At 38.9% G+C, this 15,322-nt stretch overlaps 1 protein-coding gene across 1 annotated transcript; it reads left to right on the top strand.

Annotated features, from left to right (window-relative positions):
• Positions 1–1,705: 1,705 nt before the first annotated feature.
• On the top strand, positions 1,706–15,097 carry LOC105506880 (phosphatidylinositol-glycan biosynthesis class F protein-like). The gene is given in 6 exon segments (XM_011935159.1): positions 1,706–1,958; positions 1,961–2,180; positions 2,232–2,328; positions 2,386–2,488; positions 6,618–6,699; positions 14,971–15,097. Coding segments are annotated over 6 exon segments (882 nt in total).
• Positions 15,098–15,322: the final 225 nt, after the last annotated feature.

Raw genomic sequence — 15,322 nt, 5'->3', positions numbered from 1 at the left:
TGACCAGCTATCTGGTCACTGTGGCCTACATAGCAAAATTGATACATAAAATTAACCATCACACCACATAATATTTATTGTGTCTTTGACCTGTGACTCTTCTCCCCTGTAAGTATGTGCACACTCCTGGCATGCTGAAATCACAGACCGATATGCAGTTGATCTAAGCAGACCCATAAGATATTTGATTTGCAAGACCATACTAAGCTGGCCTGATGCCTCTGGCTCTGCAATTTGTAATTCTGTTCACTTGTTCTACTTACAAAATAAAATTCCATGTTGGTTCAGACCCCTACCTTCTTCCACTTGCAATAAAAAAAATAGAATAACGAATTGTACACAAAAATATTGAAGAATAAAAATCATTGGATTAGATAATCTCTAAGATTCCTCAAAGACCTAGAATTCTATGAGGGAGATAGGAAATATAAAGCTACACTTGTCTTTCTCTAAAATCTGTGTTTGGAGATATTAGTTCTTGTGATGGTGCTTGGAAATTGACTGTGCTTGTGGAGGTGGAGCAGTGGGCAGGTAGAGATGGGGAGAAGGCAAAAACAAAGTCAAAATAGAGATTTCCAGGGGTCTGGAGGCCAAGGAGGGAGGTTGGAAGGCTGGAATACAGGGAACTTTTAGGTCAGTGAAACTGTTTTTTATGATACTCTAATGTCTGATATATTATATTACGCATTTTTCAAAACCCATACAAAGGTATGTATCACACAGTGAACTCTAATATAACCTATGGACAAAGTTTATCATAATGTATCAATACTGGTTCATCAAGTGTAACAAATATACCACATTAACACAAGATATTAATAGTAGAAAAAACTGGAAGGAGGGAAGAGGCTGTATATGGGAACCTTCCATATTTTGCTAAGTTTTTCTGCCAATCTAAATCTGCTCTAATAAATGAAATCTAAAATTTTTTAAATTAGGAATTATTTAAATGATCTGAAGCAGAGAAATAGTTAAATGATATATAGCTACAAGATGGAATATTATGCAATAATACCAAAATGATGTTTATGGTAAAAAAAAAAAAATCATCTCCAGCCTAACCCTGAAGGAACGCATTCAGGAAGAAGAAGGGGACAGCATCCACAACTAACTTCTCTGTAAGGAAATCTACTCATTCAAAAGAGAAAATAGTCAGTAAAGAGCTAATCAAGTGATTCTTGCCATTGTCCAATTAGAGGTGAACTTGTGCCAGGTTAGTGTCAGTGAATTGGAAATAATTGAACAGATCCAAATATTGTGAAGGCAGAATGGACCAGAGTTGGTGATAAATTAGATTTGATAGAAATGTATCAGTCTATCTATAGATAAATGATAGATAGATAGATAAATAGACAGGTAGATGATGGATAGACAGATAGATAGAGACATAGATCACCAAGAAAGAAAGGGATGTAAACTGAAGTTATTCCTATCTCAGTTCCTGAAAGAGAGGTTGGAAATCAAGAGTTCTGTTTTAACAGCATAATTGTGAGCTGCCTATGAGGCTCTGATGTAGGAATTTCAAATATACTTACAAAATCATATAAAATTAAATGATAATATGACTTACTTTATAGGTTCCTTGGATGCATTAAATACAACACATAGAAAGGTCAGGGCAGGGAGTCATACCTGATGTCAGAAGGCCTCAGTGTCCTTTTCCTTTTGCAGGTCGGAGAGTCAGATAGCCACCCAAGAAAACACAATGAAAGACACTGATATCAAGAGACTATTGTATAATCATCTTTTATGCATATTTTCAATTAGCCTGATCATCTTCATACCATCATTCTTTTTGGAGAACTTCTCAATATTGGAGGCACACTTAATATGGTTGTACATCTGTTGTGTTTTTCTAACTGCTGTCAATCCAGTATTATATTTAGTAGCAAAACCAAATGCATCCTCTAAAAGAAGTTTATCATCACACAAGGTGACTAGATTTTTGAAATGCTGTATTAATTTCTTATGTCTTGTTTCTTGCATGTAATTCATGTAATTTTTGTTCTATATGGAGTGCCACCATTAGAGTTGAAGATGGAAACATTTTTATTTGTGGTTATTTTGTCTGCTTTTACTACTCTACCAAGTTTATTTTTGTTAGGACCAAATCTCAAAGCATGGATAAGAGTTTCCACTGGAAAAGAACTCCTTTATTCACTTGGGAGAATAGCGTCCAGATCACTACAATTTCTAGTTTTGTGGCAACATGTCTTGGAGTACTTATTCACTTGGGAGAATAGTGTCCAGATCACTACAATTTCTAGTTTTGTGGCAACATGTCTTGGAGTACTTTCTATACCACTGGATTGGAAAAGACCATGGCAGATAAGGAAACTAACACATACAGGATATGTAACACCCGCAAGGTCAGTGAACTCGTACAGATGGCCCATCTCCTCCTATATGCTTGGAGCAAACTTTGGCAACACGGCTGGCCTTGTTATTTCACCACTCTGGATACACTGGAATAAAAAGCAACTTACATGTAACAATTAATTGGAACAAAGGTAGAAGATAATTCTTTGTGCAGATACCATGTAAAGACTATGAAGAAATATATATAATCAAAGCCAAACAGTTCCATTTACAGCATTTTTTTAAATGTTATAATTGAAAAAAAAACTTAAAAATGTATTTGCAACATGATATAATTGTAGCTTTTTCAACTATGAAACCCCTTAAGAAATCGTACTTTCTTGTTTAAGTAAAGTATCAATAACTGGAAAAAAAATGCAACACCTAAATTGTATAGAATAATACCTGGTAAACACCATGCAATCAATAACATTAGCTATTAACATCACAAAAAGTGTGTTTTTTAAAAAAATTTTTCAGTATGGAGACAGAGACATAGTAAAAGCAAGGATAGCAGAGCAATGGAGGCAGAATGCAGGTCGGAGTGAATGAAAGGGTGATTACTCTATTGATAAAACTGTTCTCACAGCGTTCGAACGCGTTCAGTGACAAGAAGACACTCATTGCCACCAGAAGCCACAATTCAACTGGATATGTTTATACATGTAACAACAATCTGGTCCCCACATTTATCATCCCGTTGATGACTGTATTTGGATTTTCAGTTTTTCACTGGTCTTCTCAAATCTAATTGTGAGAGGGTTCCTCTTTGTGCTGAGCCAGAATCTGTCTTCCAAGACCTTCAATTCAGCTGCACTCTGTCATCTGGGGCCAAAGTACTATATTATTCTAAATAGTAATTAACTTTTTGTTCCTTGAATATCCTTCTTTCAGTCATTTATTTATACAAACTGTAGGCCTCCTTCAAGTCATCTAATTTGAGGGTTCACAAAACTGACTGGCCATCAGAGTCCCTTGGGAGTAAAAAAATAGATTCTGGATCTCAGACATCAATGCAGAATCTCCAAGAGGTAGAGCCAAAAAATCTGTAAGTTAAACGTTTCTTTGGCAAAGTTGATGTACAGGCAAGTAAAGGAACCACTGCTCTAGTGTCTATACGACAAAAACACCTTCAAGGATCCTTTCTTTTTTTTTGCAGGGATTCCAAAGTTACCAAATGTCACTTTTACTGGCACCATGACTTTAGTATTTAGCATTTCACAATTACAAACATATTACACTTTTCAGAGTTATCAGTTACTCCCAATCACTTAACAGTTAAGTGGAATGCACAAGTTTTTGGCATTTAGACGTCATGCAGCTGAGTGTGTCCCCTTGGCTTCAAAACTTTTCCAGTTACTGCATTTTTCTGCCAGATGGAAGCTTCATTTGGTTGCTAGTGCAAAGTGCACAAGTAGTGTCCACTGTGCTTTGGAAATGTATATGATGCTTTTTGTAAAACTCTTTTCACCCACTCCCATCATCACCAACTCAGAGTTCTTATGCTGCTCCTTGAATCAGCTGTCCTCAGCTCTTTCTCGCCAATAGCAAGGGGTGGTAGAAGTTAGGCAGTTAGCTGAAAACCAAAGACCAGGTTGAATTCACACTTTGAAATTGGCTTCATGCGTCTGTTTAGACAAGCAGTGAACTGCTGTGGTACCTCAGTCCTGTTGTTGCTGCTCTGGATATTTTCTTCATGGGTATTTTGACAGCTTGGACACGATCCCTGACACCACAAAATAGACTGGAGGCAAAAGGAAACCAACTCATTTCTCCTCATGTTGTAACTGGTTTTTCCTTTTATTTATGATTGAACTCTATTGTCAGTGGCACTTGCATTTTTACTTCACCTTGCCAAAATCAGCTTTAAGGGCCAAATTGTTTCTGTGTTTGCACACCCTCCTATTTTGCAGAAAAGTCTTTCCACTTAGCTACTGTTGCTTTGGCTCCAATATTTCCTTGTACGTTGCACCTTCAATACATTCTTTTTACAAGACTCAGCATCTAGAAATGAGTTTTTTCAGTTTGCCCTCACTGGAACAATATTCACATCTGCAACCTCATACATGGCTCTAGAAAACATCTGGAGATGATCCAAAACCTTTCAGACTTTATCAGCAAGAAGGTCCCTTACGTATTGGAGCAAGTAAAACTAGCATGCCACAACAGCCCTCAGGTAAAGCACTTCTTAATACTGCCCAAATTAGTGGTCTCTTTACAACTCTCAGCCTCTGGGAAAGGTTAACCTTTAAACAACCACCCTTGAAATGATTTGTTTTTTATCTTTGCCTTGACATAATTTTAATTTTCAAAGTCCTTGCCTTGGCTCAACCACTAACTCCAAATGCCTCTGTTTTAATTTGTGCTTTCTACAGAATTTGGAGAAATTTCTGATATCTTCTTTAAGTTGCTACAGATTGTGTTTTATTCCAAAATGTCTTATTTTTTGCTCCAAAATCTTCATTCTCAGGCTTTAGCTTTTGTACTTTCCTAGCAAACTCTTTCTTTCACAGCTGAGACTCTTCAGGGTAGAATTTCTGTTGTCCCCCAAGCAATTGGCATCATCTTTGACACATGGTAGGTGTTCAACAAATGCTTGTTTGTTCATTCATTCGACAAATTTTTGTTGAGTTCCAGCTATGTTGAGGCACTGTTTTAGGTTTTAGGGTTTCAACAGTGAATAAAACAAAGTTCCTGTTTTACTGGTTTTTTTTTTTTTCGGAGTCTCGCTCTGTCACCAGGCTGGAGTGTAGTGGCATGATCTCGCCTCACTGCAACCTCCGCCTCCCGGGTTCAAGTGATTCTCCTGCTTCAGCCTCCCGAGTAGCTGGGATTACAGGTGTCCACCACCAAACCCACCTAATTTTTGTATTTTTAGTAGAGACAGGGTTTTATCATGTCGCGCAGGATGGTCTCGATCTCTTGACCTCATGATCCGCCCACCTCGGCCTTCCAAAGTGCTGGGCTTATAGGCATGAGCCACCGTGCCCAGCCAGTTCCTGCTTTTATAGAGCTTACACTGTGGTGGGAGAGACAGTCAACAAGGAAGTGTGAAATATATGTATCAAATGTTTATAAGAGCTATTAAAAATAAAACAGGATAAGGGGGATAGTGAATGCCGGGGTCCAAGATTGGCTATTTTAGATAGAATGATCTAGGGGTTCCCTTGCTGATGAGGTGACATCTGCCAACCTAAAGGAAGGCAGAAATTGAGCTTTGCAAATTTCTGGGCAAAAGTGTCTCAGGTAGAGAAGAAAGTAAATGTCAAGGTCTTGAGGAGGGAGCATGCTTAGAGAATGAACGGGTGGGTAGATGGATGGATGATTGGATATTCAATACTGAATAAATTAAGGAATAGAGACTGTGAGGGACAAACCCCAAGGTGACCCCAATGTTCACACCTTGCATAATCTTTTCCCCTTGAGTGTTGGCAGAACCTATTACTTGTTTCTAACAAATAAGGCATGGATGAGGTGATGGGATGTGCCTCCCGTGATTGCATCATATACATAGCTCTATCTTACTAGCATGTTCTAGGAGGACTCTCCTCCTGGCCTTGGAGAAGCAAGCTACTGTGATATAAACTGTTTGTGAAGAGAGTCATGTGACGGGGAACTGCAGGTGACCTCTAGGAGCAGAGGGTCACGGTACCATGACAAGGAACTACATTCTTTGAACAACCATGTCAGGAAGGAAGAGGACTCTAAGCCTGTTGACACCTTGATTCCAGCTTTACGAGACTCTGAGCAGATAACCCAGTTGTGACCAGACTCCTAACTCATGGCAATTGTGAGATAATAAATGTGTGTTATTTTCAGCCATTAAGTTCATAGTGATCTTTTACGATGTATAGAAAATAAACACACAGCTAACACATCTGAGCTAAGTAGCAGATATAAAACCTCAAGTTACTGAATCATCTTACTCATTGTCTACTTCAAACTTAAGAGTAACTTATGTATCGCATAGTTAGTTTTCTGTCTTCCCTCTTTCTCTACACCTAGACTTACTTTACCCTCATGTGCAGGCTCAGCTTCAGCTCTATACCTACAACACATTTTACCTTTGGTACTATTCCAGTTGTATTTTACTGCACAACAAACCATATACGTTAGTAGTTTGAAAGAGCAGTATGTTATTGGTTTTCATTTCTAGACTCACCTAGGCAATTTTCATGTGGTTTCAGTTATATGTCGGCTGAAGCTAGAGTCATCTAAAGGTTCAACTTAGATGTCCAAGACAACCCTCTCAATTGCAGTTGACTCTGGCTGTCAGCAGGGAACTGTAACGATTCAGACATCCAAGACAACCCACTCAGTTGCAGCTGACGCTGGCTATAGGTAGGTAACTCAGCCAGAAGAGTAAATTGGAGCAGCTACATGTGACCTTACCCATCTCTCTTAGATTTCTTATAACATGATGCATGTGTTCTGAGATGCAGCATCCCAAGAACATCAACTAAGGGATGAATTTGTAACTGGGACCATATCACATTTGCTGTAATCTACATCAGTTTTGAAGGAGTGAAGAAATAGACTCCACCTCACTGTGGAGGAGTGGCAAAGTCACGTTGCAACAGACTATATGGAATAGGAGATAATGTTGCAGCCATCTTTAAAAATACCCTTGGTCCCTGCAAGGATTGAAGGAAACCAAGGGCAATTCCATGCTTACCAATGAATTGCAATTGAAATCAAAGATCCTTGAGTTCAATTCATGGTGCTATTCTTTATTAGCTATGTGATTATAGTAATTTAACTCCTGGGGCCCAATCTCTTCATCTCTTAAATTAGACAATAACACCTACCTCACTAGTGATTGTAAGCATTAAAGGAAAAAAATATTTAAAAGACAAAGCAGAGGGCTAGACACCTGGTAAGATGTCCATAAGTGATAGCACATTAGTCTGTTTTCACACTGCTATAAAGAACTACCTGAGACTAAGTAATTTATAAAGAAAAGAGGTTTAATTGATTCACAGTTCCACATGGCTGGGGAGGCCTCAGGAAACTTACAATCATGGCTGAAGGCAAAAGGAAAACAAGGCACGTCTTACATGGTGGCAGGAGAGAGAAAAGGGGGTACGGCCACACACTTTAAAACCATCAGCTCTCATGAGAACTCACTATCACCAGAACAACATGGGGGAACCGCCCCCATGTAATTCAATCTTGGCTTTATTCCTGATTATGATAACTCAAAGTTTTCTTTATTTTCAGGCTATCTTGTATCCTTCCAGTAGTAATTAAATTACATTATGAGTTTCTGAACCAATAACCTTCCCTGTGCCATAACCCTATAGGCATGACTTTCTGCCTGGTTATGCCTGCCTCATCTTCCTAGAGATTATAATCTTAATCTGAACCCCAGCGAAAAGATTGGAGTGCTATTTTCTACTAGCAGATTATTTGGTAGGGTCAGCTACATACTTCTGTGGATTTCTACATATGGCTCTTCTGTGAGTCTCCACTATATTTTTTGCTTCATCTATCAGGACACCCCAGAGGTTTGAATTCTACCTTGTGGAGACCCACTGTCCAGCTTCAAGTCTGGGCTTGGTTTCAGAGCTTGCATGTAGCCAATTCTATAAAGTAATCCAGTTTTAGATCCAGAATTCTTTTCATTTTTCATTTGTCTCATCCTGCTGGACGTAGTATGATAGGTTTGCTAAGAACTAATATGTGGCTTTCAGGATTTTAATTCTTCATATGTGGATGCTTTTTAGCATTTTACTCACTTCCTCTAAGCATATTGTTTTCCATACCCATCAACTCCTTGCTTGCTCTCTTGCTGTCTCACTCTCCCCTCCCTCCCTTTCTCTCCAGCCCCCACCATGACCTACAACTACATGTCTTCTGCAGGAACTCTTAGAGTCCATTCCCCAAACCTACAGTGACCAGTCAGTTAGGTAGCCCAGAATGTTTAACCCCTCATCTCCATCAAAATGCATCACTGTATCTTCTCTCATAGTTACACATAGGGATTACCGGGCTTTCATTTATTCTCGATAAGGTGAGCATAGAGCAAGAATTCATCCTCATTTAATGGCCAGTTAGTTCCATGAGGACAGACACAGCCCTTGATTCACAATGACTTTCCTAGAAGAGTGTTTTTCACTTTAGCATCTATAGGAAAAGACAATGCTCTAGCAAGTGTGGAAGGTTGATTTATAGCAAATTTAATGTGAAAGGGTGACCTACAGAGAAACAGCATTGTGTTCCTGCTGCTGCGGGAGATCCATCGTGAAGGAATGAAAACTGCCTTTTACCCCACCAGGAGGCCAGCCAGGTTTTTATCTTCCTAAGGTTTGGGGTCCTGTTTCCTCTACTGGAAACTAATCAGCTTTTGAGTTTCAATGTTCCGAAGGAGATATTTTTTCATGTGAGTGGCAACAGAAGTCTACCTTAAAACAGACTTTTGTGTTGAGAAGGTTTAGAGGCCCAATTAAGCTTTATCATCTAAAAGGCAGTCAGAAGAAGTCTTCATGCTCTAAAATTTAACAAAAAAAATTATATTAAATGTAACTCCAAGATTTGGATATAAAGGAAACAATGGAGCGTTTCCAGCACTGGAGGGTAGGCACGGAGTGCTATCTGAGTGCCTTCTGGTGTGGTAGGCAATGACGGAAACTATATTAATCAAGGCGGAGTATAACTCCACAGCCTGGGGTCTTGCAAGATGGGCCAATTTCCAAGCTTAGCATGGAGTGAATTCAGAATTAGTGTCCTAATTGAAATGATCTTGCTCACCTGGGAAGGGAGCTGGGCCAAGCTTTCCAAGCCTGGAGAAAAATGGGCATGTAAATGGAGGAGGCCTTCTGCAGCTAGAAATGGTAGCCATAACAATACATAATAGTCATAAAACAGTCATAGACTAAGAACCCATATCCTACCATCATGAGAACCAAAAATATGGGTGACTGTCTTCTTGGGGCCATTTTTGCCCCTCAGTGTTGTAACACTGTGTCAGATGTGGTCTATGCTGATTCTGTGTCGTTTCTACCCTTCCAAATGTGCCCAGGAGAAGAAAGGATAGAAATATATTTTCAGGATCCCCTCTCCAGAAGTTCTCCAGCTTAGATGAAGCTACAGAAAGGGACTTGTGTGACATTTGGAAAATGCAATGAAAGGAAAAACTATTATTCTCCATAAGTTGCAGGCAAGGGCTGGGCTGAAGCGGGCAGGGTTATGACAACTTCTAAGCATCCTCTAGGAGTCTCCCATATTGATCCCACAAGACAGCTGAGGTTGTCAGTTGTTGTCCCCTCTGATCCCTGCATTTTTTGTTTCTCTGATGCCAGTAGCCCCACAAATGTTGTGGAAGCCTCTTTTTCTGTTTTCCTGTATTAAAGGTTTTCTGGCTAGAATGGTCTAGAATGATTTCCATTTTCCTGGTTTAACCATGATTTTATAGGGGATGTGAAGGGATATCCCCCAAAATGGAAATTATTGACCTTACAAATTGAAGATGAAAACTGATTTTAGTCAACTCGAGAAAATAATTAAATGTGACATTATTTGATCTCATATTGCTGTGGAGCAATTCATAATTGTTATATAATCAAAGTGATATCCAAAGGAAATGTATGAAAGCAACTCAACTGTTTGAAATATGTGATAACCCACCACAGTGCCCCCCAATGTTAAAAATCTCTTAAAATGCCTTCCTATTACACAATAAATATTCATAACTTTGGGGCTTGTGCCCTAAGTGGAAATTCCGAGCTGTCTGAGGCCAATAAACAGCAGAAACAACAGTGAAGTAAAGTTGTGTATGCCACCATCGTGTATGCCACCATCGTGTATGCCACCATCTTAGTTGCAACCACCTCATGATTTAAAGAGAGCATTTAAATGTAGGGAATAACCAGAGATGTAGTCTTTGAAGTGATCAATCTTCACATTATTCATCTTTTGACATGTATTTTTTTCACCCTTTTCCAGCTGAAATAGAATCCAGCTTAACTCTTAGAACACCAAGTAGATAATGACTTCAGAAACAATTGTGCCACTGTGTTTAAAATGAGTATTCTCCGTCATAACCCATTTTAACCTTGCTTATTACACTTTGTCATGGCAAGGGCAAATGGGAAAGTGTGGAGAAATGGACACAAACATATTTTTTTCAACCATGAGAAACATACAAAGCCAGTGTCTCAACTTGTTAAAAGAAACAAATATTCCGTTTACTGTATTTGCATTAAAAATTAAGAATGATGTGAAAAACCTATAATGTTTAATACATACCAGGACATATCCCGGTGACATTAACTTTTTAGTACAGAAATGTTCTATTAAAACATGTATAAGTGAAAAAACCAGCACAGTCAACTAAAATCCTTCCAATTCTCCTACTAAGAAAAACGTTTTCTGGTATACTGCAGGCACCTGTGAGCTTTCAATCTGTCGAATATAATCTAGCTGAAGTCAGCAACCTGCACTGCGGCTGCAGCTGCCCAGAGAGATGTTCCCAAGGGAAGCATGTCATCCCCACTGAAGGAAGTATCTGTTATGGTAGACTAGCCATTATAAATGCTCTTTGTGAACTAGAAAATCAAGTAAAAATTGATTCTTCAAATTAGTCTTTTAGTCACTAAAACGCAACTTGACCTAAACTGTCACCCAAGTATTTACTGTCTTTTATCCAAGTCCTTGAGCATATAATACTGTGTTGAATTGAACTTCATAAACACTTCCAGAATTATATGAATACATAAATGAATGAGAGCATCTTCAAGTTAATATGTGAAACTGTTCTGTGAATATGTTAGAGTATTTCAAACTTTAGAAAAAGAAAGAATGATAGATTTTATCCAGTATCACCAGGAAGACTATGTAATATGTGGTCTCCAAAACTACTTTTTTGGTGGCAAATATTAAGTCAAAACAGGTGTCAACTGGCCCCGCTTCAGGCAAACCGAGATGTATAGTCTTCCTAAGTATCTTGCTTACCCTCTTTAAATCCATTGCTAAAATGCCAAGTGTGAAGGTAAAAGAAAGCAGAATCACTCTAACATGATCTCATTTGTTAAAAGATTATTGATCTGCAACAGACCTTATAGCATGTGTTGACGTGTTGTTTGGGTTCGTGAAGAAGCAGACTTTGAAATAGAGTTAGGAGTACAAGGGGTTTGTGGAGGAGAGAGGGGGATAATGTTAGTGAAAGATGAAGGGGGAAGAAGGGGAGAATGAGCAGGGAAAGCTCTCACAGTGCATTTCAGTTCTAACGACCTATAAAAGGAAGGGAGAGGAAATAACATTGGGCATGAAGAGACCATGACGCGGCTCTGACAAAGTCTTAGCCAATCTAACTGGGAGCTCTGGAGCAAAGATTGCCTATTAAAGGAGAACTGTGTTGAGCAGAAATGGCAGGCTCTAGTACCCCTGCCATGCTCAGTCACTGGCTGGGGCTGCTGGAGATTTGCTGGCCTCAGATCAAAAGCTGAGGGAGATGGGAAGAACTGCACTCTTTGTAGCTGAATGGCGAGTTTTGTCTTGATGGATAATCTGAGTGGTGCACTTCCAGTGGCTGCCTCACGGCATATCAAAACCAATCGTCTTTGATAAATGAAGACACTGAAGTTCACAGGGATCTTTAAGGCACACATCAGGTACTACAACTTCAGTCTCTTGACTTCAGAGCTGCTGCACCATCATACTGATACTTTGAAACTTTGAGATCACAGGACTTTCTGAGACCTCAAAATAGTAAAACAATATAGCAAGCAAAAGACAGAGCTTAGAGGTGGACCTTGGTCTAACTAACTCTAAAGCCAATAATTTTACCACTAAGCAGGAAAAGGAGATAGAGAGAGGAACTTATTTGAGAAAATAAAGCCTTTCAAAGACAATATTGAGACCTTAAATCCAGTAAGGTGCCACTCACCTCTTCTTACTCTCTCAGTTCAGACTACTTTAGGGAAGGAGTGGTGAAAATACGTTTTGGGTTGTAAGAAAGTAGAATTACAAACTTTTGATATAAATGCCATTTTTCATATAAAATGACTTACACCCTGAGAGAGGGGGTTGTGTCCCCTTAGTCAGCCTCTGAGTATTATAAACTAGTGAAGGTCTCTCGAGAATCTGGTTTCTGGCGACTCTCCAACACCTCCACATCCACCAGTATTTGTTTTTTCAGAGTTGCTAGACTGTGAGTAGAGGATGTTCTATCTAAACTAATTCTGCCTGTGTGAGAGGAGCAGTTGAGATTCTAAGAGCTGACTCTGTAATTCCCTACTTTAACTTCTACAGAACTCACAGCTTGTTCACCTGTGTGGGTAGTCAGAGAACATCAGTATTTAACATAGGACAAGTAATGTGTGTGAGAGAAAGACGTACAATCGTGTGTGTGATTGTGCGTGTGAACAGAATGACTCCCATAGAGATTGTAAATAGACTGCATTTTGAGTGCAAACTTCGATTTATACTGATAGTGAATTTCTTGAGTTTTATGTTGAGAACTCTGATACCGAATTCAGGGTTAGTAGGAAACAGTGCTGAATTTGATTAGTCATGTTTGCAGGAGGACAGAAGGTGGGCTGGCAACATATATGTCACATATTAGCATTGCTCTGAGTCTTATGGTGGTAGGGGCAGGGAGGAGGGTGAACACGATCATCAAAATTAACAAAGATCATTAAAGGAAAATTTGAATTCTTTCAGAATATTTCCATTAGTTTTAGCTTGGTCCAAGCTAGGTAGAGTTCTGAACCCCCTACCCCCAATTTAAGCAGAAAAGCCTACTTTTATCTATTTTAAGTCATTGGCCCTGCAAACGGTTTCATTTGAAAATTTTAAAGGCAGTTTTACTCTTTTACAATGAACACAGTAGAAATTTTGAAAATGGCTGAATTAGAAGATCCTATATCTTTCCTAACTCTTAACACGCCAGTACATGTGGCATTCTACCTATGAACCTGGGGAGAAATGCCCCTGCTTTCTCCACCTGACTCATTCAATATAAGAAACTAATTGCGTAATCTGAGGGAGTTGCAGGTAGGTATGAAGGTAAAAGAAGCATGAAGGTAAAAGAAAGCAGAACCACTCCAACATAATCTCATTTGTTAAAAGATTATTGATCTGCAACAGACCTTATAGCATGTGTTGATGTGTTGTTTGGGTTCATGAAGAAGCAGACTTTGAAATAGAGTTAGAAATACAAGGGGTTTGTGGAGGAGAGAGGGGGATAATGTTAGTGAAAGATGAAGGGGGAAGGAGGGGAGAATGAGCAGGGAAAGCTCTCACAGTGCATTTCAGTTCTGCGACCTATAAAATGAAGGGAGAGGAAATAACATTGAGCATGAAGAGACCATGATGCAAGTCATGGGGCCTAAGCCCCATATTATAGCAGGTAAGGAGCTGCTGGCTTTCTTTATGAGTGAAGTCAGGTCTGGGAGGAGAGAGAAAAGAACTGAAGGTGCACTTGGTGTGTGAGACCGTGAAGAATGTGGCAGCTGCTGCAGGAGCTGTGTGAGATAATTGAGTAGAATCGTTCAACTGAACTACAACCTATTTTTCCCTTTATTTTTCAGGTGCTGATATTGGGATATTGAATTTTGGTTGTCTAAATAAATGAACTTTTATACTAACATGATTAAACATGAAAGTTCGATATGTGATTTTTAAAAAGATGAAATGACTGTTCTATTCATTTATAAATAGCAATCCTCTCAGCATAGTACCTAGCATACAGTAAGCAATAAGTATTTTTGAGTGAAAGGGAATAAAAGATAACCATGTTAATTGTCATGCAGTACACCTCAGTAGAAATTGCATTTATTCTTTAAGGACCAGCTATTTCAGTTTGGAAGCTAAACAGGTTAGAAAGGCTAAAATAAAAGAGAGAGAGAGATTGGATTCAAACCAGAAAACGTGGGTCGATGTCCCAAGTAGTAGATATTAGTCGGCCCACGTCTAAACCCCTTCCTTCCTCTAGATTCTGAATTCTGGAGTTTGAACATATAATATGCTTTGGCCAATGCGATGTTATCAGAGGCTTGGCAAAACACTTGTGTGTTTCTGCTCATTGTCTGGTTCTTCTGCCATTGCCCAGAGAAGATACCCAAGCTCATGAATTGGAAGATAAAAGACACTGATACTATAGTCCTAAGTCTCTCCAGCCACTCTAGCCAAGGTCATCCTACATCAGCCATGAGTCAGTCAAACTTTAGACATATGAGTGGACTTGGCTGAGATCCAGAGAGCTGCTGATAGATGGTCATCATATATCTGGGACCGCCCCAGATATATGGCCAAAAAATATTTGTTTTTGTATGCTACTGAAATATGATGGTTGGTTGTTACAAAGTATTAGTGTGGCTTTAGATTCCTAATATATTCCAACTTCAGCATTGTGATATATTGAGCAAGACTTTTTACCTTCCCTTTTTGCCTCATCAAATTATTGCTGTGTAGATTAAATTAGAGAACATACTATCTGTGGAAATTAATTTCAAAAAGTTAAAATATACTTCAAATTTAGTTTATTATCTTTTATTTTATTATATAGAAGTGGCCATGTAGCCCTATCTCCCTTTATATCCAGAGTTGATCTAAAGCTTCTCTTAATACTTTATATAAAAACAGGACATTTCCCTTTCTCTTATCTGACAGGTGGCAAATTATGGGTGTAAGCATACTCTTTCAGCAGAAGCAAACCACAGCTGTGGAGTACTCCCATCTTCTGAGAGTCAGTGATGTTTTACCATATGTTGGAATTGTTGCCAATGTCAGGCTTTGAATAATGATCTGCTCACTAGTCTTTGGTATTGTTGCAGTAATTCCATCTGGATCAATTTTGACCAGTAGTTTCCAAACTTTGTTTCATAAAGGTCCCCTTTTATTATCTTTGGACATCAAAGAATGAACAATGCCAGTCAGAGCTTCTGATCTGCATGAGAATATTCTATCTCTGAATTAATAAGATTTCAGCATCAAACAAAAAATATTACTCTTTCATGCACTC

Source organism: Colobus angolensis, unplaced genomic scaffold, assembly GCF_000951035.1.
Source record: "Colobus angolensis palliatus isolate OR3802 unplaced genomic scaffold, Cang.pa_1.0 Scaffold140, whole genome shotgun sequence".
Taxonomy (NCBI): Eukaryota; Metazoa; Chordata; class Mammalia; order Primates; family Cercopithecidae; genus Colobus; species Colobus angolensis.
The sequence above is the reverse complement of the archived record's forward strand: the minus strand, read 5'-3'. Positions and strand labels throughout refer to the sequence as shown.